Below are 27,062 nucleotides of genomic sequence, written 5' to 3'. Positions count from 1 at the left end.
TCCCCACGCGGCACGGCGCCCCCACCCCGCTGAGCCCAGAGTGTGTGTGTGTGTGTGTGTGTGTGTGTGTGTGTGTGTGTGTGTGTGTGTGTGTGTGTGTGGCGGGGGGCACATCAGGAAGGGCCCGGGCGTGCGCGGGAGGCGCGCGGGGCTCTGGGGGGCTTTCCTGTGCCCCCAGCGCCTGGGGAATTGGGCGTTGGGCGAGGCGGCCCCCGCTGCCTTTATCGCTCGTCCCCGCTCGCTCGCTCGCTCGCTCGCTCTTCTGAAACTTTATCAGCGAGTCTCGCCACTCGCTGCCGACGCGAGAGGGGGGCGGGGGCGCGGCGAGGCGCCGGCAGCCGTGACGAGGCGCTCGCCGCGCTGAGCGCTTCTGCTCGGGACACGCATGGCGCCCGCACACGGAGTCTGACCTGATGCGGACGCAAGGGGGTTACTATGAACGTCCCTCCCGGTGGAATCTGGCTCTGGCTCCCTCTGCTCTTGACCTGGCTAGCCCCGGAGGTGGGCTCTTCATGGTGGTAAGTCCACGCACAGGGGCGCGTGCGGGCTGGAGGGGGCAAGGACAACGCGGGCGGTGGGTTTGGGGGAGACGTGGGGTTTGTGAACCCCCCATCTCCAATTTTATTTCACATTCCGAGCTGAGTCCCTTGGCTTTTCTCAAAACCCATTCCAGCTTTGACAACTAAACACACACACACACACACACACACACAATCTAAAACAACAACAAAAATCTACTCACATGCTCACATTCACAGCCACTCTCAAGTCAGAGCTCTGACGGTTGGGGTTTTTTTTTTTTTTGGAGCCCATTTGAGCGATGGCAAAATAATAATAATAATAAGCTGATTTCTTATTCCATGGAGAGATTTCCTAGCATGTCCTCTGGTTGTAGCAGAGACGTGTGTGTAAATCCACCTTGAAAACTACAACCAACTCCCCCACCCTTGTGCCCTCAAAAAACTGTCTGGAGATAAACGAATTCAGGCAGTCAGGAATTGTACAGCCTAAAGCGTGTGATTTTTGTATTATTTCTCGTCTTTCCACATTCCTAATGCTTCACCCCCAGTGAGGCAGAAGAACATGTCGCTGCCTCCAGGTAGAGACTAGAGCCTTGATGTGAAGCCACTGACACTAAAGAGTCCAAGTCACTACCCTGCTCAAAACCATCTCCCCCCAAAAAGTAAGCTTTGCTGCTGTCCTTTGTAGGTTGACTTGTAGTTTATTTATTTTGCATAGTGATGAAGCCTTAGCATCCTTAAAAGATCCAAAGGCAGATTCTACCTATCCAGACATTCTTTCTCATCTCACAACTTTCTGACCTTGAAAAGAGACCGGATAGAAAGACTTGTAGGTTCCTTGTACCTGGAAGTTTCAGAGCAGTGCCATACTTAGAAAAGATTGGCTTTGGTGGGATTTAGATAAAAGCTTGATAGGTTGGCAGATGATTGTTTGATAGAGATAAGATAGATAGATAAGTAGATTAAAAAAAGAATCTGGCAACAATAAGGAATCTCAGACAAATGAAGCAGGGGACTTTCAAAGAGGACACCGGAGTTCAAAGGAACAAAGTGCTGTTGGGAACTAGGGTTCAGTTCCTTCCTAAGCCAGCTTTGAACAGGAAGGCGTTTAACCTTGACATTGCTGACATCGGATCAAAGATTGATTTATCAGACTGACCATTTTTCAATAAAATGACTATTTCTGTTTCCCTGGATATATAAACATTATTTATTACTCGGGCATTTTGTTACATTGTCTCTCAGCTGCCACTTAAATATATTTTTTGGAATTCACAGCTGTAACGATTTTATGATAATATAAAATAATGAAAATACTAGAAAAAGGCATTCTCCTTGTTTGAGCATTTCAAAAGACACCTATGGCAGCTAGGGTTATATAAAAGGTACCTTTCTAAACATTTCACAACTAATAGAGAACATCTGGGTAAGGATGATGATGTAACTTTTTTTTTGTTAAAGTTTCTTTTCAAAAAGTACTTTATGGAGCTATAACACTGATTCTTCCAAACATTTAGCGTCCTTAATAACAATAGAAAGAATTTCTTCCCAAAGGTTTTCTATAAAAGCCAAACGGAGCTAGAAAATGGAAATATTTAAAGGATTCTTTAGTGTGGAAAGAACGGTGTGTCTGCGGACAGAATGTAACATCGGATACCAGCAGGTGTTGATTAGATAGATGTAGACAGTTTTCAAGACATGAGGTCAAATAAAAGGGAGTGAGCAGCCTCTAAAAGTCAGCTGCCTCCAAAGCCAAGTCCAGACACATGGTGTCACTGAGAGCTCAGGCTTCTCTGGACAAATCTTTATGCCTTCTCCCCAGCACACGCTGCAACCCCCACCCTCTCCAGTCCTGTCTGCAGAGTTTCCTCTACTGCCCTGCCAGAGCCTTGTCTGGTAGCCAGGAGACAGTCATCACTCGATTTGGAGGTGGCTTCTATTAGATAACTCATCGTGCCTCCCCTGCCTACTTCTCTGCTGAATCAAAACACAATAACCTCTACGGTTTCATTGCACCAAAATGATGAGGAATTCCTCCGTGAAGAGTGTTTTCAACTCAGGTGTCCCCCGAGATCACTGAATTCTACCTGGCTATTCGCTTCCTGCTCACCTGTGTGTTGGTTTCTCACAGGTACATGAGAGCTACCGGTGACTCCTCCAGGGTGATGTGTGACAATGTGCCAGGCCTGGTGAGCCGCCAGCGACAGCTGTGCCACCGCCATCCAGATGTGATGCGTGCCATTGGACTGGGTGTGGCCGAGTGGACAGCAGAGTGTCAGCACCAGTTCCGCCAGCATCGCTGGAACTGCAACACCCTGGACAGGGATCACAGCCTCTTCGGCAGGGTCCTGCTCCGAAGTGAGTGTCCTGCCTTCACCTAAATCCACAGGCCCCCTTCCCTGGGTGTACGGTCTTCAAAGCCCTTGTACTGTATATTGTGTTCAGCGGGTTTGCGCTGTGAGGTGGCATGTTCTCACTGCACAGATGAAGACTATAATAATCAAGGAACTTGTCTAAAGCCTTATAGAAGATGGGCATAACGTAGGGAGATGGGCCTCAGGCTGAAATCTTAGTGTTCTTTGCTCTGTCCATCATTTCAGTCCTGTTTATCCCGTTAGGTTCAGGGTTTTGTTTCTAGAAAGGAAGAAGCAGCCAAAGCAGAAAACAACCTTTTTTTGACTTATCTTTCTGGTGCTTGAACCTCACAGAAGATCAGATTACAAATCCTCAGACCACTTATCAGTCAAAGCTCATTATTATTACAAAAAAAAAAAAAAACCCTAAATATGTTATTAAGGAGCTGAATACCTTCACCTCTTATTTAGCTATCTAGCCTTGGGTCATTCTGTATCTAAACTAGACATTATTTACAATAGATTATAAATTTCAGAAGGGCAGAGATTAGTGTGTGTCTTGTGTTTTTCTTGCTTAGCATCATTTCAATTACTGTACACACTAGCAATGCCCACCTATTATTTTCCCAGCCGCATTTTACACTGTAAGATTATTCATAAAAGAGAAGATTAGAAACCTGAAATGCATATTTATTTTGCCTTAGGACACTTAAGCATAATCTAATTTTCTAATAAGCTTCTTTAAAGTTCTGCATATTCAAAGGACTTCATTAGCTCATCGGAGAAAGTTAATTGAAAGTCAGGTTGTATTTTTGAATAATCACCACCTACTAAACTGGCACTTTTAGCATGCTTCAAAAAAATAATACTGGTCCTTTGCTACAACCATTCATGTGAAAACCCCAGTAACAGGGAACTTTTCACTCATTTTTGCCCACCCCTTTCCCCCATTCCCAAGAAAATCATCCAAGCAGTTCACTTGGTAATGCTTAACAGAGGGTGTTTCTATCATGTAATCATCACAGCCCTAGGGTTTTATGAGGCCAAATGCATAACTGAATGTCTCTAACATCCCCCAAGGGTGCAGTACTCTCACTCTGAGTATCCCTAAAGTTAATTTATTGCAATATTTTGTGTTTTATTCTCCAGTTTAAGGACTATAGTCTTCTGCATTCCTTTTGGAGTTTCGATATGACATTGCAGATTTTTGAAAGGATAATAGTAAACTTCAGCCTCATGGAATTTTAAGATTTCACCTAAATAGCTCTGTGATTCAAATAAAGTGCTGAACTTCGCTTGTCAAAGAGAGTTTGCAAATATCTATCACAAGTAATCTTTGGATATGTTATTTACAGGCTCTCCACTGCTAGGCAGAACAAGATTTTTCTTCTATTTCCAAGGGTGCAAATCACTTTTCTAGTGATTTCAAATTGGATATACTTTTCACCTATGGAAAGATCACTTCTAGATACATTTAGTTGTTTCCATTTGTGGGAAGGAAAGCCATTTAGCTCACAAATCAAAGGAAGCAATTTTGATTAGTGAGCCTGAGGAGGGATTCATTAATAGAAATTTTTGTGGAGTTGCTGAGAGGAAAGGAAGAGGTTAGAACTAGAACCGGAACTGTCTTGATGTAGTCTGAAGCCTGAGGTAAATTAGAAACTACAACTTGTACTTCCTTCAGGTTTAGTTTAGGCAGATCTGAGTGCTTTGTCCAAATGCTCAGAACTATACAATTGCTTTCTATTCTTGTCAGAAAATCAATTCTTTCTCAGTCATTTATGCAAACTCCTGTGACTGTCAGCGATGATTTTTGTGTTGGTTATGGGAAGGCTGAATTTGGCCAAGAGCAGCTTATCCTGGAAATAATCATGACATTCCCATGAAAGCTATCCAAAGATTTTTACAATTAATTGCTTGGCGGGAAATTTACATAGTAGACTTGTGAAAAATTTCATTTGGAAACCCAAATAAGCTTGTAGGTGAGTAGGAAAGGCAAAGGGCAAACACTGTTGTATGAAGAACATGTTGCTGAAATATCCCATAGCCATAGAAAAATGGAGACTACGTGTTTTGCTTTAGAGAAACATTTTTAGGAATATTTGCATTTTACTCTTTCAGAGAAAACCTACAAATATTCTTTTAAAGGCTGAGTGCCAATGTCTCATACTTATAACTCTAGCTACTCAGCAGGCTGAGATCTCGGACTGCACACATATTTGTAGGGCACAAATTTTAATTCTCCACTGAACCAGCAAAAAACACAAACAGAAATGGAAGGGTGGCTCCAGCTGTGGAGTGGCAGCCTTGGGCACAAAAGCCAAGTAAGAACCTGAGGCCGTGAGTTCAATTCCCCTTGCCAGCACACACATACATGTGCACAGTGCACATGCATGCACGCACATACACACACACACAATTTTAAAAATTACATCTTTAGAATTCTAAAAAATGGCTTCTTACCCAAAAGATATCATCATTATAAATGTCAAAAAAAAGCAAAGAAAGTTTTTTTGGTTTTTTTTGTTGTTGTTGGTTGTGGGGCCTGAACTCTGGGCCTGGGCACTGTGCCTCAGCTCTTCAGCTCAAGGCAAGCACTCTACCACTGAGCTACCTTCCCAGCCCCAAGAAAGTATTTTTTTTAAGAGTTGAATAATCCATGACCTTCCAGAAACTCTACCTCCTGCAATTTTTGACTTCCCAGGCAACCATCTCCCAACACAAAACTATGTCTGTGTAGTTCATAGACTTGATTAATCTTAGTCCAAAACTGAGAGAAACATCAATAATAATGCCTCAGGAAGTGTACTTATCACCATTTAGGTTTGTATTCTGTTTCATTTTGGGATGGTCTTAGGAAGATTCAGTTTTTCTAAGAAGAGGCCCAAGATCAAAATTTGTTTTGTTACAAAGCCAACTCTTGAAATGTGCTACTATTTCACACATAGTGTTTTAGTGATTCATGTAAAACACTTAACTGGAAATATCTTTAGGCAATATCTACATAATACTAAAACATATATGGAGGTAAAATGAAAAGTCAATCAATGTGCTAAGTTTTTATCCAAATAAACAAAAATCTAGCTATTTAGTAATATATTTTAATGACAAATGACACATATTTACAGAGGTAATTTTTTTTCTTTGGAAATTATTTCTGAATTGTAGCAAATTGTGACTTTTCCCCTTTGAGCCAGCAAGTTAATGTAATGGTTTGCAAGTTACACAGAATGAATTCTGTATCTAAAAATTTATTATTATCTGATCATTGATTTACTCTCCTCCACGTCTTTTAAAGACTACTTCATCAGATTTCTTTTTCCCCTCTTAAAAACTAAACATAGTAACACGTACTTCAAGCATTTGAGAAGATTCTCCCTATGTGGCATCTCTAAATATGGGCACTAAACTCCAAATCCCAAACTAGGCATTATAAGATAAACAAGGCAGCTATAAACTTTAAGAAGGGAATAAATTTTATTTTTCTAAAGGCTGCTACCAGAAATTAAGCCACATTTGCATCTCTTGGTCATATCTGTTTACACAGCATCTCAAGTCCTATTAGAATGTCTAGAATGTTTATAACATAAACTGGGACTCTTTAAAACAACTCCCAGGACCACACATTCTTCTCAGAGGAGAGAGAGCACTGCCCTGCTACTGGTGGCAAATATTCATCTCCTTGATTTTTACTGGACTATGAGTGCATGACTAGGTTCTTTTTTTTTTCCAAATAGAGGTTTTTGAGGGAGATATTTTGTGAAGGCTGAGGTAAGTGCCATTTAATATGGTGTAGATATGTTTTCCTGATTTTTTAATAATGGGACTAGCAGAACAAATATTGTAAGGGACGTATAATAAATTGTAGCCCTGAATGACAAACGGAAACAAGCAGGGCTTCGATGTGAAAATGTGGTTCATTCTCCCAGATGTGTGGTTCAAAATGTCACACTCCTCTTGACATACTGAATCACCGAATATTTCTCTGCTTTCAGCCTTGCATTGGCATTAGGTAGTCCAGCCTTTTTTTGGGGATTATTAATATATTTGCTGCAGCAACCATTAATAAAAAGGCATGCTAATAACAATGAAATACAGCTCCACTTGAAAAACGAGGTGCACAAGGACCCTAAAGAGCCTTATATCTGTCACTATACTACAACACCGTGTTATGAGTTACTACAGATTATTAAAATAATTTAATGTAGTTATTGCACTGAAATATGTACCTTTCAGCCTGTAAGTGAAAGTAGCCTGCTCTCTAATAAAGAACAATTCTAAGAAAGCACCCCAAAGGGTTCTTGCCCAAGTCTAATTATAGGCGGTAAATTTGTTTCCTTCCAGAAAAACCAAAGAAAAGCTTTTCACTGTCTTTTACCCAATACCAGTGATTAGTGCAGGTGTTCCAGAAGAAAGTAAATTCACCCTTAATAGTTAGACATAGTATGTAACTCAAGGATATTGCATATTGCCTTCAACAATCTCTCAATTACTTGTGAAAGTTGATGCCAAGCCAAAGCTCTCCAGTGTTAATGCCACAGGCTGGATACTGCCTCAATCCTCTTCTCACCTCTGCCGCTAGATTTCTTGGAATTCAGTATTTCAGTGTTAATCAGCTGAGTGCACACGAATGCACTCAGTAATTTGTGGATGTTCGTGAGGTTTGGTTTGGATTTGTCTTTCCCTTGTTGGTCTCCAACAAACAATCTTCCCACCTCAGCCTTCTGAATAGCTTAAAACTACAAGCAACACTACTGTGCCCACCTTGAAAGAATTTTTCCCCACAAAGGAAGCTGTGCTATCACGAACACTGACCACATTTTTTGGAACAAATGACAGAATAGTAGAATCCAAACTGTATTTTGTGGGAGAAGAAACTAAGACGCCAGATACCATGCTCCCACCTCATAGGATAACCTAGGGTTCTAGGTGAGTGGACTTGTGTGAGACTCATGGGACCGAGGAGCCAGACAAGGCCATCTTTGCCTTTTTATACTCGGTATGTAAGAAGACTTGCCCAACAGATACCTAAACTGACAGAAATTGACATCAGGGGGGAAGGAATCATATTCAAGGAAAATTCTTGACTCTAGAAAAGACCCTTCCAGAATAATGTCCAATGCCTTTGTCAGAGGCAAAGTATGCCCAGAGAGAGATCAAGTATTAAAACAGTCATTGTGTAAGACTTACTCTGAATTACCCATCCCAGACCACTTTTAAGCAAAGCATTTTTGTTTCAGGTAGTCGGGAATCTGCCTTTGTTTACGCCATCTCCTCAGCTGGAGTTGTATTTGCCATCACTAGGGCCTGTAGCCAAGGAGAATTGAAATCCTGTTCCTGTGACCCAAAGAAGAAAGGAACAGCCAAGGACAGCAAGGGCACCTTCGACTGGGGTGGCTGCAGTGATAACATTGACTATGGGATCAAATTCGCCCGCGCATTTGTGGATGCCAAAGAGCGGAAGGGGAAGGATGCCAGAGCCCTGATGAATCTTCACAACAACAGAGCCGGCAGGAAGGTATGGAAATGCAACCGTGCTCATTTTGAAGACTACGTGGCCTTTGACTCATTCAGGCAGAGCTTATCTTCAGCTTTCCTAAAGTTGATAAAATACTGTGTAGTCACAACTTCCCACTGCCCCTCAGCCCAGAGCTGTTTGTTCTAAAGAATACCACCAATTGGGTTGAAAGATCCACACCCGTGCTCCACCTTCCTTCCCACAGCTGAGCTCAATGAGTCCACCCATTGCTTTTGGCTTGGTGGTGAGCAGCCAGTGGTTTATGGTCCCTTTGGATACTGTATTGTCTGGGCAGGAGATACAATCTGTGGTTTAGAGCCAGACTGTAACCCTAGCTACAAAAGAGGATGAGATCTGAGGATGGAGGTTTGAAGCCAGCCTAGGCAGGAGAGTCCATGAACTCTTATCTTCACTTAATATCATACACACACACACACACACACACACACACACACACACACACACAAATCTGTTGCTTAGGACACCAATGGTATATATTGACTACTTACATGTAGGGCACCTTGAGACATAAAGCAATTTCTCTTCAAGTTTTTCTTAAAGCCAGTCACCAGCCATGGTTTGTTGGTCTCTAGATTCCAGGATGTTTTCTTTTGGAGCCACACCAGCCCTAACCATAAAGCCTTAGCTGTGGTTTCTGATACTGTATGAGTGAGGGGACTGGGGAAGACATGGGCCTTGTTCATTTTATCTTCTTGAACCTCCATCTTCTTGAACCTCCTGAGCTGCTGACAACTGGTCAGCCAGTAGACCCTCTCAAACACCCACTTGTTACTTGAGAAAACTGAGGCCCAAAGTGCTCAAGGTGAGTTAGTAGAGCTCAGGTTTCAACTTCTAGTCCAAGTGTGCTTCTACCTGGGATTAAACCATTTGAATGCCAATGTTCCCATCTAATGACAATCCCAGCCTTTCTAGATGGAGGCCTGACCAGAATAATATGGAGAAAGAATAACAAGAGACTCTGAATGCAGCTGTGTGTGTCTTTTTGTAGAAAACATAAGCTGACAAAGCCAAAGAAATATTGGATTGGAACCCTTATAGACTAACCTAAAATATAACTAGGATTGATCTTTTATTGGCACACATAAAAATTTGCTTGCTATTCATATATAAAGAAAGATTAAGATAAAATTGAAAGTCAGAAGAGGGGTGTCTTGAATGAGAAAAAGAATAGAAAAAAATGCAAATCTGTTTTGATGCAATCCTCTGACTAGGCTCCTGGAGAGACCAAATCTCATTGAAAGGAAACTGGGAGAAAGCAAGGCTTGCATAGCACATGCAGTAAGATGAGTGTGACCTGAACTGTTTACAAATAGTACCTTTTCTGAACTTTAAAAACCAACATTCCTTCTTTTTATGTAAATTTATTAACTTATAATGACTATTGCCAAGAATATAGACTGTGGTTGTGCAATCTGACAACTGTTGGTAACTGTTGTTTGTGTAGTGAGTTAGATAAAAGAATTTTACATTGACCTTTGTTTTGACCTTGATAGCACACATATAAGTTATAAAGTGTGGTGTCTTTGATAGGAGTGTGCTGCTTAATTACTTAGACAGGATATAGAGTTAGATGAAAGCATATGATCTTACACAGCATCCAAAAGAATGTTGACTTATCGAAATACATGTTAATTTAGCAAAATAGATCATTTGGTATTGGATTTTTCAACTCTTCAAGACAATAGATCCTAGCTATTATATCCTAGGCCCTGTATAAACACAACTTCGAATGTAAATCATGTGATAGTTCACTGTGTCGAGGTGAACAGCTGTCAGGCCTCAGATATCCTCCTGCCTACTCTGCAAAACTTAGGAGGCTACTTTTGATTGGAATAAAAGTGCACACACTGACTTTTTAAAATGTGGCTTTAATTAATGGTGGGTGGGCAGACTTTTTCAAGGAGATGCATGATGTCAGTGAATATGAACTTTAATGAGAGTAAATGTATTGAGATAAACATGCGTCTCTAATTCTCTCCTTGCGGTCATTAGATTTCCAGTCCTTACTCCCCTTTGTACCAGCAGCAGAAGGCCAGTGGAATAAAAATGAGAACAGGCTGGGCCTGTGTTTGAAGGCAAGTCTCTTGAGCTAAGCCTTGCACTGGCCTGGCTCTAGAACACCTCAGCTTCCCAGGGCTGACTGCAACATCAGTCTACTTTTTTCTTCTTTGTACTTTTTATAGTGTTTTCCAGTGTTGAATTTGACTATCTTCTACTTTGGAAACTGGGAAGAGTCATGGTGAGATGGGGAGGGGAAACAGATCCATTTTACTTAAAAGCAAAGCCATCGTTCCCAAGGTTGTTTTGTATACTCAAAGCTAAAAGTCAGAATTCAACACTGTCATTCTACTGAGTCTTAATTTTCCCTCAATATTTGAACTGTTTAATTCATGTCTTATAGCAGCTGGTTAGAGCACCCTCATGTGTCTCTATACTGTAATATCATTTAAATACTCTGTGATTTCATTTCTTTTCATCACAGTTTCAGTAGTCTTAATAACAATATAATGCATAACACTGTAACAAAGATGAATCACTCTTGGACTGAGTCTAAACGAAAAAAGATAAGTTTACCTAGTTTAAGAATATTCTTTTAAGGAGGAAATTCCACAACTTACCCCAGTTACTCACTTTAGATCTGAAAAAGCCCGGCTATGAAAACTTGGTAATTATATTAAGATAGGTTTAGGTAAATTACAAGTGAAAGGTACCTGGTTAGTATCTACTATCTGTTCCTTTTCACAAGCCAGTAAATTTATTCACTCTTTCCTATAAGAAGAAATTATCACAACTACAAAGTTTCCTGAGAGAATGGGCATCAGAGTGACTCTTGTAGCCAAACTCTACCCCTCCAATCACTCTGCAAGTTTCCATAGGAGTAAACATTTTCCTAAAAGTAAGAGAATTCTAGAAAAATACTTTCTTCTCTTGTCTGTAGAACAGAAAGAACATGGCATGTGAGATTGCCTTAGTGTTAATCTGACACCACCAATGAATTTGCTTACTGTTTTTGTTTTGTAGTTTGTTTGTTTTTTAAAAAGGTAGTATGTAGTACGATGGGAAAACAAGAGTGAAGCAAATAGCTCAGAGCCCAGAACTCTGCATGTCATAAGTACTCAGTAAACGCCAGGTCCTCTCCCACCAGTGAAGTAAAGGTTATTTGTTACTCAGGTGAGAGAAGTACAAACCAGTGTTGACTGTCATTGGATTCAACTTGATGCTCCATTATCCACAGACCTAGCTTCTATGCGGCCTAACAAAGAAATAAAAACTGGTAGATACTGTCATCTGACTTATAAAGTACTACCAACTGTTTCTACAATAGCACTGTTCCTAAACCTATAGGAATAAAACTATGATTAATATTTCTAATGAAGCTAGGCCAGGAGGTATAAAATAATTCCCTTAGGGTCAGGGATGGAATCATGACACACACAGCACATGGAGGTTCAAACCCAGTCATGTTTGTCTGTAGGCATGCATTTCTATATCCCTGTTGTCTTGGCTTTGGAATGTCTAAGAAAAACAAGCAGTATTTCTATATTATTTTTCCTAAGAAATAATAATAAGCAATAGTTATTGCTGACTGTGAAAGGAGTTCTACTGCTAGAACTTTATCTATACCTTACAAATTTTCTACAGTGAACACACAACAGGAAAAAAAACAACAACTTGATTTACATGTTGTTAACCAGACTCCACCTTGTGAATACACTTTACAAACTTGACCTTACTATGATTGCCCATCTCTTCTCCCTCCCTCCACTGGGGATTAAAAACCCAGCTGCTATCACCTGATATACCTCAATCCCTTTTGTTTATATCTTGATTTTGAGATAGGGTCACACTAGTTTTGACTTGGCTGGCCTCAGTCTTGTGATCCTCCTGTTTCAACCACCCAACCAGCTGGAATTAGAGGCATGTGACATATATTTAGTCGACTTGACCATCTTTGGGGAATTCATAAAACTGATGCCACTCCCAATTTGAGAGCACTGTACATTGTTGGGCTAAATTTGGGTCAGCAGATAATTTATTAAGGACTTACTTAGGAAAATGTACACTTAAAGTACTGAGTCATATGTGAAAATGAATGAGAGGAAAAATATCCTGGCTATAAGAAAGGAATCTTTAGTCAAAAGAGACAAGTACAATGCAATTGTCAGGCAAACTATGCTAATTGACAGATTAGCAAAGTCAGGAAAAGTCAGCTGAAGAGATAAAGGTTTGTGTCACAAAAGAATTGAGTGGTTGAACTGCAGATAAAGATTTTGCAGGGCTGAGATAGGGAAATGTTTTCCAGAATCTAGGGAATCTCAGACAAGAATGATACTGGAGCAGAAAGCACCTCAGGAAGTAGAGTGACCAGGTCCTTCGGGAGAGCTGGAGACTCAATGTTAAAGGGCACTGAGGCTGGAAATTGGTCTCAGGCAACTTCTGGAGAGTTTCAAATACCATGTAGAGACATTTGGATACCCTGGGGAAGGCAAGAGGAAAGTGCTGAAAAATGGGGGAGAAAAATAAATATTTAACATTCAGTTTTTATGCATTTGTTAATTTCTCTTGAGTCTCCTATGAAAGAGTATAGATAGCAAAGTTCAAACCTTCTGTGGTCTATTTGAATTGCTGAGTTATAAATTAGATTCTTTTCCTAGGAAATTGTTAGATTTCTATCTCTCTGAATTTCATTGTAGCTTAAACATAAATATAAACTATATATAAATATATTATATATAATTATACTGATAGAGTATGCATCTTCGTGTTTACTAATAGTTAAAATAATAGCATGTGACAACTGTGTTGATACTGGTATTTTTTAAAAGTTATTATTGGCTACTGTACCCATAAAGAGTTCTTAGTTACAGGTCTCATCTTGACTGAGCTAATATGGAAGACAGGGGCTCCGAGATCTGAAAACTGGCTTGATCATTTGAGTGCAGCCTTGGACAGTTACCTAGCTAGAGTCTAAGTATAAAATAAAATGTATACAAATGTACAACATACTTTAAGCAAGCCTAAGATATAATTATCATCCACATTTTGCATATTATGATAGGTTAGAATGTACTGGCTAATTGAAATAATCTGAAATCCAACTTCACTGGGTGCCTTTTATTTTATATGAGATGAGTTCCTAAGGTGAAGAGCCTGAGTGTCTGGTTGCATGCTGTGCCCAAACAAGTACTGTACTAGGTCACTACTGGTGAGTACCAGGGTCACTGAGTGTGACACACTTATAGCACTGGGATAAAGCAGATACTTGTAAATTCCATCCACAGGAAATGCTCCCAAAGGAAACAAAAAATAAATATTATACTAGATGTAACCACAATCTTACAGACAAGGACACTTAAGTTCTAATAAAGACTTCAAAGAATAGATCTCTTGGTACTACTTGAATAAGCAATAAACAAATCATGGGTCTGGCCTCAGAAAACTACAATGTAAAAGAAATCACTCTTTTAAAATGAGCCAGGCAGTGGGGCTTGAGCCTATAATCCTACTCAGGAAGTTGAAATCTGAGGATCAAAGTTCAAAGCTAACCCAAGCCGAAAAGACTAGGATAGCCTTATCTCCAATTAATCAGCAAAATCCCAGAAGTGAAGCTATGGCTCACGTGACAGAGTGTCCTCTTTGAGTGAATAAGCCAAGAGAGAGTACAAGGCCTTGGGTTCAGGCTCCAGTGATGGCACACACACATACACAGAATCAATAGGAAAGAAAATAGTGAAAACAAGCTTCACTGAAGAGTTACATTTTCTATTCACCTTTTCTTCACCCCAGTCTCCAATAATCTTGAGCATCTTTATGGGATACAAAATTTGTTTAGCAGGTGTTTATTTTCTGATTTTTTAATTGATAAAATTAAATATATTTAAAAAAAATAGATCAATTCTGCCAGTCATTCCTGTCTTGCTGGACCCAAAACTAGTATAGATGGTATATATCACATGAATAAAAAAAACAGAATTAAAGTCTCTGAACAAGAAATAACTCTTAACAAAACTGTTATAGCTCCATGTCAGGATCTACTATTAGAGTGAAATGTTTCTCAGACTTGCCTCATTAGTCAATTGGAATTACTATATATATATGGTTAGTCGAAAGTAAAGTTCTTGAGTTCCACAAATATAAATTCCACCCCTTATATTTTCTAGGTAAGCAAGCCCACCCACAATCACTGTTTTTAAAGGATGACGGAGCTCAAGATATCACAATGCCTTATTGAAGTTAATAAATGTTTGCATAGGCAAATCAACTGTGTAGTTTGATAATAAATATTCCTTGTTTCTCTAGTTCCACAGTATGTATGAGTGAAATGTATAAATTAGTCTAGCTTTCAGTAATCCCCATCTTGGAGATGTGGACCTTTCAAAGGATTTAATTATTAATAAATGTACTTGGCTCTTAGCCAGCATGTAAAAGTTAAATAATACGTTTTTAATGTGTGTTTTCCTCAGGAAAATGGATATAGGGCCAGAAATGGGTTAGCTATTTTGTAGAATACCTGTACTAAAAAAGTGAGGTACTAACATGTGTGTGTGTCTGTGTGTGTGTGTGTGTGTGTGTGTGTGTGAGAGAGAGAGAGAGAGAGAGTATGCACACGCCACGCACCAGTCCTGGGACTTTTTTGCTCAAGGCTAGCACTATACCACTTGTTCTGGGACTCTTCTAGCTTTTTTGGTGCTTAATTGGAGATAAGAACTCTCAGGAACTTTTTTGTCTGCACTTTGAACCTCAATCCGAGAGTACTAATATTTTTTAAAACACTTTAAATAATGTAGTTTAAATACAGCATGTAAAAATCTTAAATTCTAAATAGGATTTAAAGGCAAAGTCAATTGTTATATTGACAAATATTTTACAGAATTCAGAGTGGATAGCCTTTGTTTTGATTGAAAAAGGATTAGACTATAGATACATTTCAAGGTTTAAACTTAAAATGTGTAGGTACCCATAAGAAAAAAAAATTCCCCTTATTCCATGAAAAAGTCTATCAAAGAAATCCTAGGAGTCCCTTGGGATCAGTTTTCAAAAAAGCTGATTTAAGAATAATTTTATTTCTTTTGGGGAAACTTGTCTTTATAACTATCAAAATAATTCTTTTCAAACTATAATTAGAGATGTAAACATTACAAAAAAAACCTTGTGAGACTCACTGAATTTGTGGAGCATAAACCCTGAAGATTGGCAAACCTCAGTATGAGAAATACTAGTAAGCATTTAGTGTATAGTTGCTGTTGAACAGGCTTGGATTGTACGCTTCCTGCCAGGGTTATCTCAGGGTCTCAGAACTACCATTGCTAGGTGATTCAACATCCTCATCTACTAAACAGGTCAATAAGAAATGGAGATACTAATATGCCTTCTATGTTTGTAAAAATTAAACAAATTCTGAACACAAGCATATAGAACTTAATTTTTTACCTCATTATTACACTCTGACAGTACATTGGGGCAGAGAAATACAAAATAAAATTGTTCTACATAACACATGCATTTTCTTCTTCCATAGCTCTCTACTCATCCACTGAAAACATTCACAATTCTGTGGTATAGAATTCCAGTGTCTAGTATTTCTTTGTTTTTTAATGCTTTTGAAGTTCGCTAAATTAAGCTGGGTGCCAGTGGCTCATGCCTGTAATCCTAGCTACTAAGAAGGCTGAGGGTCATAGCCCTAGATGGAAACTCAGTGAGACTCATCTCCAATTAACCACCAAAAAGCTAGAAATGGAGCTATGGCTCAAGTGGTAGAACACAAACCTAAAATGAAAAAGCTAAGGGACAGTGCCCAGGTCCTGGGTTCAAGCCCCAGTCCCAGTATAGGTACATGTGTGCATGCACGCGCATGAGCACGTGTGCACACACACACACACACACACACACAAATTTTTCTAAATTATTAAGTAGAAAAAAGCCTTTGCACATTAGAAGTTTACAATGCTCAAAGATTTAAGGGCTACATAAAAATACTGGTTAGATTTTAACACAGAAATAATTACAATCCTATTTTTGTTGTGAAAAGTAATACGTGAAGATAAGGATGGTTTCTCCATAGCTAAACATGAAAAGGGCACTTCTTATTCTAAAGGATTTCATGGCAAGTGAACAAGTGCATATTTCCAGGATGCTACAAGGTAAAATATTAGAGGGGATTCAGACAAGGGGTGAGGGGTTGATTAAGAACTGTGTGGGCCAGCTTAGTGATAAAAAGCCAGGAAGGCACTCAGAAAAGAATGAGATCCTAACAACCACCTGTAGTAAGACTCAAAGGAGAAAGCAGATCTTCTGTATAGTGGGCATGACCTTCAGGTCATTTGTTGTTGTTGTTTGTTTTGCTGTTGTTGTTTGTACTGGTACCTGAACTTGAACTCAGGGACTTGTGCTCTCCCTTAGTTTTCTCCACTTAAGGCTGACACTCTACCACTTGAGACAGGAGGTAGAGCCTGGAAAGTGTTAGAGTGCCACTGGTTTTACTAGTTTTTTGGAAATAAGAGTCTCATAGACTTTCTTGCCAGGGCAAGATCTTCAGATCTCAGCCTCTTGAGTCTTTAGGATTACAGGCAGAAGTTGCCTGGCAACTACAGGTTCTGAATGAAGCTTTCAGGGTCACACACTAGATAGAGAAAGCATTTGATTCTCTTTTGAGCATAATTGATTCTCTTTTGAATTCTTTCTCATTCTTTTGTAAAAGCAGTACTTGCTGAGGTTGGAGGTTTAGCTCAGTGGAAGAGCACTTGCTTGGCAAGTGCAAGACCCTCAGTTCTGTCCTTAGCTCTGGAAAACAAACAAACAAACAAAAACAGTATTTGTATATAGCACCACAGGCAACACATTAAGCAGTGCATGTTAAAATGGGAAAATTTTTCTCCTCTGGAAAATCTTCCTCTTCTTCTAGCACATTTCAAAGTGCAAACTAAGGCTGTGGGGAAAATATATCTAGATATCTAGCCACATCCTTTCTTTCCAAACATCTTTTAAATGGTACATGTGGGACAAAAATTGTTTTAAGTGAACAATAAGAACAGCCAAAGAAATAAAAGAACTTAACAAACTCCTGGACAGTAAAAGCAACCAAGAATGTGGCTCAAGGAGTAAGACAATTGCCCACCAAACACAATGCTCTGAGTTCACTGAGTACTGAAAATGGGAAGCAAATGAAAGTATGGTAATGGGTAAAGAAACAGAGAGAAGAAGCAGTCTAGAAGTGTAAGGGTAAGGGGTAGCAGATTGGGGTGGCAAGATCAGATGGGGCAACAGTCAAAAGTAAAAACAAAAATACCATGAGAAAATTGGGACCAACAAAGAAATCTGCAGATAAAATCCCAAACCTCTACTTGTCTCTTCTATCCCTAAGCATAATGCCCAGATTTCTGGCATTCCCCTGGGTTTTCTGGGTTTAAAAATTCCTCAACATTATAAGCAATGCTCTGTTCACTCACCAGAAACAAAAAAGTCTGCTCTCCCCATCTTTATAACCTGAGTGCCTAATTCCTTTCTACAGCTTTGTTGTTGCTGTTTTCTTTCTTAGATCTGTTTGATTAGCATACATTAGTTGTACAAGGGAGTTTCACTGAGACACATATACACACATATGTACATACAGCATACCTATATATATATATATATTTATACATCATACATACATGTATACCATGCACCCCATCACCCTCCACCACTTCATCCCTAAATACATAAAGACTGTCTAGGAAATTCTGTCATTTAACTTAGTGGCATAGATGAAAAAGATGAGAAATTAAAGAAAAATGACCACCAAAGAAAAATAATTTAGAGATGAGATGAAGAATATTGATGTATTGAATGATGTAACTAACACATCTGTATTGATGTAATGAAAGAGAAAACTCTACTAAAATTTAATGTAAATTTAACAGAAGTTACAAGTAGTCCATTATAGTAATTACTATGGGGATTAGGTGTTGGACATAGAGAGATAATGGTTATTATCCTTAAGGAACTTATGGGCAAGTCAGAAAACAATAGATAAACAATTTTTTTTTTGTCAGCCATAGGACTTGAACTCAAGATCTGGATATTGTCCCTGATCTTTTTTTCTCAAGGCTAGGGCTCTACCACTTTAAGACACAGTGCCACTTCCAATTTTCTGGTAGTTGATCTTACAGACTTTACTGCCCAGAATGGCTTTGATCCAAGATCCTCAGATCTCAGCTTCCTAAGTAGCTAGGCTTGACACCTGGCTAAAATGAGGATTTTAATAAGATACTAACTAGTCTCTTACTGAGATTAAAGACAATATTAGCTTCCATAAGTAAGAAAGAGGTGCTTTGAAATAGTAATAGCTAGAGAACATGAAAGAATTTAGGATGGAAAAGGAAAGAAACCTCCTGAAGATAAACCAAAAAATCTTACAGAGAAATGCAATTTAAAGAGGTCCACAAACAACCACCTCTTTTCTCAGCCAGTTTGAAACCAGTATCAAATGGGCAGACAACTGGAGTAAACATGTCAGTTTTGCTGCTGGAAAGAGGCTGCCTCAGAGAATGGAGCTATGAAGCACAGGGATTTCTGGGAGTAGTTCATGTGCCTGTCACAGCCTGGCCATGGGAGACAATACAGGGAAGCCCTTGGCTGGTTGGTGAGAACTGAGCATCCCCACAGGCTGGCAAATCCCCATAAAGAAGGAACTCAAGCTGACAAGTGCTACTCCTTCTTTTAAACTTACCAGGTGGTCAAGTCATTTCTCTAAGGAGAAATAAGTAAGGGAGTTAGGGGAGCCAGAAATGTTACTCTGATGTAATGTCTTCCTCATGAAGCTAGGAAGAAAGTACTGAGAAAATATGAGATGAACTATAAAATATATGGAGGATCAATTCAGAAGGTTTGACGCCTAACTAATTAGAATGCTATGAAGGGAGGCAAATATTAAAAAGAATATTTCAAGCCAGGTGCCCTTGTCTCACGTCTGTAATCCTAGCTACTCAGAAAGCTGAGATCTGAGGATCTTGGTTTGAAGCCAGCCCAGGCAGGAAATTCCATGCCACTCTTATCCCCAAAAAAGCTAAAAGTGGAGCTATGGCTCAAGTGTTAGAGCACTAGCCTTAAGCAAAAAGCTCAGGGGCAGTACTCAGCCCCTGAGTTCAAGCCCTAAGATTGGCATGAGAAAGAGAGAGGGGAGAGAGAAGAGGAAGGGAAGGAGGAAGGGAGGAATAGAGGGAGAACAGGAGGGATGGAGGGAGGGGGAGGGAGGGAGGAAGGGAGGGTGGGAAGGAGAGAGGGAAAGTATCTCAGTGCTAAAGAATCTGAGAGTCCAAACTGAAAAATCTACCAGTGTCAGGCAGGATTCATGAGGGAAAAAAATCCTAAAGTGTGTTACTTCAGAACACCAACAACAAGGGAGAGTCTAGAAGCTTTCAAGGAAGAAAAAAATAGGAAGTGAGATGAAAGCAAAAACATACATTTTCAAAGAATCAGACAAATGTTACATTTCCCATCTACAGAACTAGAAGCTAAAACCCTGCAGGACGTACCTTCAAAGTTTTGAGAGAAAATTATTTCAATGCAGAATTCTATACCCAGCCAAGCTATTAATCAAGGGTGAAGGCTGGAGGAAGACTTCTTTGACATGCAAGAATTCAGAAAATGTATCCTCCATGCACCTTGAAGGAGTTACTCAAGAATGCACTGCCACAAATGGAAAGAATAAACCAAAAAAAAAAAAACATGACATGCAAGAAATAATGTACTCAGTATAGGAGGTGATACTGGACAGCCCAGGTTGGAACAAGAGGATGAAACCTAGGTAAAATGATTGTAAAGACAGAAAACACTAAGTGATCACGATTGCAATTGGTAGCAAGTAACTTGAGAAAATTTCCACACCACTCCGACAACATTCTTCCTTGCCAGAGAGATTATAAAGTTGGATCAAAGATAACAAGGTGCAATCACAGCATAGTACTAACTATACTCAGCTGCAAGATTAATCATAGTCATCCCTCAATATCTCTGGAGGATGGGTTTCAGAACCCCCCACAAATACCCAAATTCAACCTCTTATGTAAAATAGTATTTGCATATTCTACACGATGTCCTATATTCCTAAAATCATCTCTAGATTACTTATAGTACCTACTAGAATATAAATGACATGTAAATAGTTCTATCCCATATTGATTAGGGAGTAATGATGAGAGTCTATTTAGTAAAGATGCAGCTATCACATACATAATGCATGAACAAGATGTGCGTGAATAATGCTCATACAGAAGTTCGGAGAGGACTGAAGGTGTATGAGACATGAGGTAGGCAGCAATGTGTGTTTATACCTCACTTCATCTGAGTGAATTCAGCAGAGCGCTCATATTTGCAAACTAAAGTTTTGCTTTGGAATATTTTCTAGATTTTTTTTCCAGAATACTTTCAGTCTACAACTGCTGGAACCCCTAAGTATGGAGGGCCTATCATATTACAAAGCTATCATTTTCTATATTTCTTTTCAAATTTCACAGATCATAGTTTTACAGAGTGGTGTCATTTTGGCATTTATATACCTGCATAGATGCATACACTCATACAGTGTACCTTATCAAACTCACTCTTCTATCTCTCTCTTTCATCCCTCAGCTCCATTCTTCAACCAATTTCAGCAGGTTTCATTGTTCTATATTCGTACGTGTGTATAATGTACTTCACCCGTATAATATTGTTTTCAGGTTTTTATAATCAACATCTGCATGTGCTATGGAAGACTTCACTATAATTACAGAATACAGGTCTTCACTTTGGCTACTCAGTCTTTTGGATTCAGATATGTCTCCAGCCTTTCTACCAGCAGCCATGCGTAGGAAGCCCCCATCCCCTTACCCAGTGCATCGGGAAACCTTGAGAACATCCTTCCACTCATTCTACTTCTCTGCCATGACCCACTGACCTATCGGTTTGTTAGCACTTAAGATTTCTCCCTACCAGTCAGTCGCTACCCCTCTTTTATTCCCCATACATCTACCCCTCTTTAATTCTCCCCATATACTACTAGCAGATTGTTACTTGTGGCAAATTTTTCTTAGAGACTCAGACATTTTGGAGCCATGGGGTAGGAAACAATTCTAATTCAATACCCAGCTCTCTCTGTATTAGAAATGCAATGCCAGGCACTGCCATAGATATTATACTCAGCTGGAGCCCTCTACAGGTTCCAGATTCCTGCCACGGAGCACGGATTTCTTGCCATGACAGTCCTGGTTCAGATGCCATGCTCAGTCCAAACTAGGTATTAGAATCACCTGAGGAACTGCTAGTACTGCTAAGGCCCACCCACCTGCCCCAAGGTTCTGCTTTATGCAGTCTGGGAGGGCTGGACATGATCCCAAGATGTCTTTGGTGTGCAGCTAGAATTGAGAACCACTACACTGCTCTTTCAGTTGCCAAGGAACAATCCTCAAACGCTGTGACTTCACTATGCAGTATAGTGTGACTCTTTTTGTTCTCCTCCCTTTGGCCAGACCATGTAATCCCTCTGCCTGCTGCCAGATGGTAAAAGACCATTTCCCTTCCTCCTCTGTGCAGATCAAAGAGTGGTTTCTGCCATAGGGGTTGTCCTGTACTTTGCTTTCACCACTGACTTCCTTTCCTGCGTAGAAGACTGAGCTACCACATTATTTAATAATGCATAGTACACCTTAGGACGCATGGACCATAATTTGCTTAACCATTTCCTACTGGTATCATTTGGACTTCTCATTTTGCTGTTGCTAATTAGCACTGCAGTGAATTTCCATGGAAATGTGGTGTCCTCAAGTAAGGACTGAGGATATAGGTCAAGTGGTAGAGTCTCTGCCTAGCAAGTACAAGGCCCTGAGTTCAAATCCCAGAAACACCCAATATATGCACAAGAACTTCTAGATTAGAATCACCAATCCAAAGCATATGTACATTAAACATTTGGACAAGAAATGCAAAAATACTCTCCATTTGAGTGGCATGTTAATATACTCTCCATCAATAGTTTGCTAACGTATCTCTTTCCTCAGACACTTTGAAAGCACTAAATAGTATCACCATGAACACAGCCTGTTATAAAAGGCAAAGAGTAGACTACCATTTGACTGTCAGTGCCCCACGTACCTGGGAAGAGAGTGAGTGAGTTCACATAACCAAGCAATCTGGGGCTACTACAATGTTTTTGCCTCGTTGCTTCTTCAGCTAGTGAATGCTTCTGGCACATTTCCAGGCCAGTGAATAAACTCAGAATGACTTTCTGGAATGAAAAACATCTTTGCACACCTGACTATTGTAGCCTTCATCAGAAAGCAAGTTTTTGTTGAAGGGACAAAACCAGGTCAAGCACTAGGGAACAATTGCCCCGGATGAGGCCAGTCGGGAGAGGCAGACTGGAGTACTGAGCCTATGTGTGCATATGGGGGTAAGCATGATGAATAACCTGCAGAGAATTTTACATAGGCAGCATACCAGAACCCCCCACCTACATACTCAGTAATTAGATCAGAAGCTCAGGGAGAGGGCAGGGCAGGGGGGAAACTTCCAAGTTCTTTGAAAAGGCTTGTTGTTTGTTGTTGTTGTTGTTGTGCAGAGTAGCACTTTGGAGAATGTACTCAAGAGGATTTACTGCTCCATTTTCCTGTGCCTTCACTCCAGACACCCTTCGATTTAAGGATACAAGATGATGGGCAGGTAGTTCTTCCTTGGTGCCATTACTGAGCCATGACCACAGCCAGGGTCCAGAGAGGTCTCACAACTGGTGAACCACTCCATAACCCTTCTTTGCATCTCATGGCTTTTGTTGTCCAGGATCATAGCTCTCAATCATCACTAGAAGTTCTTTTAATATTACGATAACTTTAGAAACATGAATTAAACAAGAGGTTAGTACTGAGAAGTGCTGAAGGAAAAATATGACAATTATATTAAGTAGTGAATCCTACTTAACATTTAAAAAAAAAGGAGAAAAAGGGAACAAGGAGAGGTTTTTCGGTCAAAAAGCCTGCTGGGAGAAAACAGAAGAAATCTAGCTATGTATAGTGTGTTAGGGAGACATTTTAATCTGAGTTCAAATCCAGCCCTTCCACATACTGGCCCTGGCATATGGCATTTTATCCCTGATTTTGTATCTGTCACATGGGAAGAAAGTAGCTTAGGGCTATGGAAAGGGCCTTGAGAGCTATCTGTTTACTGTCTTAGGTGAGCCAAGGAGAGGATAATGCTCACTGAGTCATCTAGGTCTGATGCAGCTCTAGTGGTTCATCCTAAGATCAGAGCACAAACTTGTCTAGATTGTTCTGGGGTCTACCTGTCTCGTCCCCTATCCACAGCTCTCACAACTATGGAAGAGTAACCTTTATGTTAGAACTAGCCAAGGTGGGCTTGCCTCAATTTTCTTTGCTGCCTCTCTAAGAAAATACTGAGTAAATTCATGTCATCTACAGCTGTATCACTTAGCCAGAGTTGAAGATTAATCACCCTAGTTTACTGTTAGCTTCAGGGTAGCCTGGCCCTGGCCCTAACTGTCTGAGCAACTATGGGCAAGAGCTTTACCGTTTCTAAGATTTGCTCTTCATCTGCAAAGGCAAAACAGTAGCCTACGAGTGGAAAGTTCTCCATCTAGCTACATGTGACCTGTGCAGTCAGAGCAGACATGCTAAAATACTACATGAAATTACCTTGGGGTTATATGCACAAAGTACATATGATGCATAACTGAAATTTGCATTTAGACTTGGGTATCATCCGTAAGATATTTCATAATGCAAACATTCCAAATTTTTAAGAAAAATCCAAGACCCAAGCATCTGGTCCCAAGCATCTTAAAGAATAGATTCTCAGTCTGTAATAGTGTATAATTTTAAAATAGTGAAGCTATACTTATTAGCAAGTACTTTAGTTCATTCCCTCACTTTTTTTTAATGCAAGTACTAGGCATTGAACTCGGGGCCTTTTGCTTTCGCTTAACATTTTTCAAGGCTGGTGCTCTACCACTTGTCACATATCCAACTTGTCACTTCTTGCTGATAAATTGGAAACAAGAGTCTCAAGGATTTTTCTGGCTAGGGCTGACTTCAAACTGAGATCCTCAGTTCTCAGCCTCCTGCATAGCTAGGATTACAGGAGTGAGCCACCAGTGCCCGGCTCATTTCAGCACGCTTTAAATCGACCATGTACCTTTTCAAATAGCAATCTTTTGTTACATTGACAGCCAATGAGGTTTGCAGGTAGGGCTCCCTGATACTACACCCATTGTCCCTAACTTTACAATCAGTTGGCGCGTCTAAAGCGACTAACAAGTGGCAAAGTAACACTCTCATCATCCTCAGCGTCAGGGACCAGCCTCCACAGCACCGTGAAGTCTTAGAGGTAAGGAGAGTCATAGCAGGAGTCACATGCTTGAGTCCCCCTCCTCACAGAACCTGTGTCGCATCTCCCCTACTCCTGTCTCTTCTGGCAGGCTGTCAAGCGGTTCTTGAAGCAAGAATGCAAGTGTCATGGTGTGAGTGGCTCGTGTACACTGAGGACGTGCTGGCTGGCTATGGCCGACTTCAGAAAGACGGGTGACTATCTCTGGAGGAAGTACAACGGGGCCATCCAGGTGGTCATGAATCAGGATGGCACTGGCTTCACTGTGGCAAACAAGAGGTTTAAGAAGCCAACGAAAAATGACCTCGTGTATTTTGAGAATTCTCCAGACTACTGTATCAGGGACCGAGAGGCAGGTAAGTGCAAAAGACTTTCTTCAATCATCTGTACACCATGACTTCACATGAGCTGTATTTTCAGCTGGTGTTATTCATAAGTGCAGCCTGCTGCTGCCGCCTTTAGACTGATGCTCTTTGTCATATTGAAACCACACAGAAAGCTCTCCTGAGCAGATGGAGAACTAGGTTGATAATGTGCAGAACTGAGAAGCCAGTAAGAAGGTACATAGCAAAAAAGTCACAATATGCACATTAGCCAAATTGTTTCTTCTGAGCAAAATTCTACCTAGTGAATGTATGTGTGCAGCACCTCACCCTGTGTCCTTCCTGTGAGCCTGACAAAGACAGGGGAAAACTTGGCCCTGAATCTCTCCCCCACCCCCCCCACCCCCCCACCCCCCGCCTCAACTACTAAAGGCAGCTTGGGCTTGAAAGTTAGCCTTTCTGATACCTACCCTACTTTACATTCCCTTACTCTTTTCAATATGCTTACAAGTTGCCAAATACTAACGAGCAAGAATTTCTCCTCAGTCTCTTGGCTATAGGTGGTCAGGATGTAAGGAGTGTGTCGAAGAGACACCTCATTTATTAAAGCCACCCACCCTCACAGTTTGATGGCACCTTTTCCATCTTGAACACATGAGAAGGGCGACTCCCCTCAGCTCTAATATAGCAGTTGTTCTTACCAGGCTGATTTTATAGATGTATGTTTTCCATCTCTCACCTCTCCTGCTCAGCACTGAACTCCAGACATATCTCCTTCTTTGCAAAGACCTTGGTGCAGAATAGTGATGCATTGGAGCTAATCCCAGGGACTCATGCCTGTAATCCTGGCTATTGAGAAGGCTGAGATCTGAGAATCACAGTTCAAACCCAGTGTGGGCAGGAAAGTTAGTCTCTAATTAATCAGCAAAAAGCCAGAAGTGGATGTATGATTCAAGAACTAGAGCCTTGTCCTTGAGCACAATCGATAAGCAAGAGTATGAGGCCTTGAGTTCAGGTGCCAGTACGAGCACTAAAACACACACACACAAAAACAAAACCAAACCGAAAGAATGAATTGAACAAGTCTTAGTCAAAGAGAGGTGATAGAAGTCCACAGTCCACTTTGATTCCTCTCACTTTCATAGTAAAAAGCAAAGAAATTTACTACTAGGAAAAAATTCCTGAAATTTAAATTCTGAGTTTTATTTTTATTCCACAATAATTGCAAAAGGACAAATAAAATAAGACACATGCAGACAGCTGCTAATCTTAGACTACCCATGATTACCAGGGACATCACTAGAAGGCCCAGGCCTCTTTCTTGCCTTTGAGTAGTTGGATTTCCTTCGTGGTTTGATGAGCTGGCTTTCAGTGGCATGTGAGCAAGTTTGTACATGTAGGCTATGGATTAATGACTGCTGAGCAAAAGGACCAGATGCTGTGCCCCGCTGCATTCCTCACATGCCATTGGGACTGCTAACAAGTCATCCTACCTGTCACGCCAAAGTTTCAACCAAATCACTGTGAAACCTGTGCTTTGGTTTAGAATTTTCTCAGTTATCTGGCTGCCCTGATGCTATTATCTAGCTGCTTAACCTGAGCCTCCTCAAACAGGGAATGGGGATGATATCACCTTGATCATTTTAGATCTTTTATATTAACACTTGCATGCTGATTGCTAGGCTGGGATTCTGCACATGCTATTGACTTGTGGTGCCAACCCTATGACATCTGTGCATTGGAACTAGTTCCTGGAGAAAACAAAAAATGCACTCATTACCTTGTCCATGTAGTTGTAACTCCTCTGTATGGTATTTTCACAATAAATAAATAAATAAATATATAAAAATTTAAAAAAAGAAGAAGAGGGATGCTCCTACGTGATCAACAAAAACCAAAAACCAAATTCACATCTTAATTTTGGAAGTCAGAAAAGCAGCTCTAGATATTACTCTATCCACTTTTCACAGGT

At 40.3% G+C, this 27,062-nt stretch overlaps 1 protein-coding gene across 1 annotated transcript in view; it reads left to right on the top strand.

Annotated features, from left to right (window-relative positions):
• Nucleotides 1-362: 362 nt before the first annotated feature.
• The window catches only part of Wnt2 (Wnt family member 2), a 44,337-nt gene continuing 17,637 nt past the window's right edge, over nt 363-27,062 (top strand). The window contains exons 1-4 of the mRNA XM_042696008.1: nt 363-518; nt 2,653-2,879; nt 8,116-8,393; nt 24,859-25,123. Of these exons, the coding sequence (XP_042551942.1) occupies nt 436-518; nt 2,653-2,879; nt 8,116-8,393; nt 24,859-25,123 (853 nt within the window). The 5' untranslated portion in view covers nt 363-435. The remainder of the gene's footprint in view (nt 519-2,652; nt 2,880-8,115; nt 8,394-24,858; nt 25,124-27,062) is intronic.

Source organism: Dipodomys spectabilis, unplaced genomic scaffold, assembly GCF_019054845.1.
Source record: "Dipodomys spectabilis isolate Male_0828 unplaced genomic scaffold, ASM1905484v1 ptg000197l, whole genome shotgun sequence".
NCBI lineage: Eukaryota > Metazoa > Chordata > Mammalia > Rodentia > Heteromyidae > Dipodomys > Dipodomys spectabilis.
This window is presented reverse-complemented; position numbering and strand designations above follow the sequence as displayed.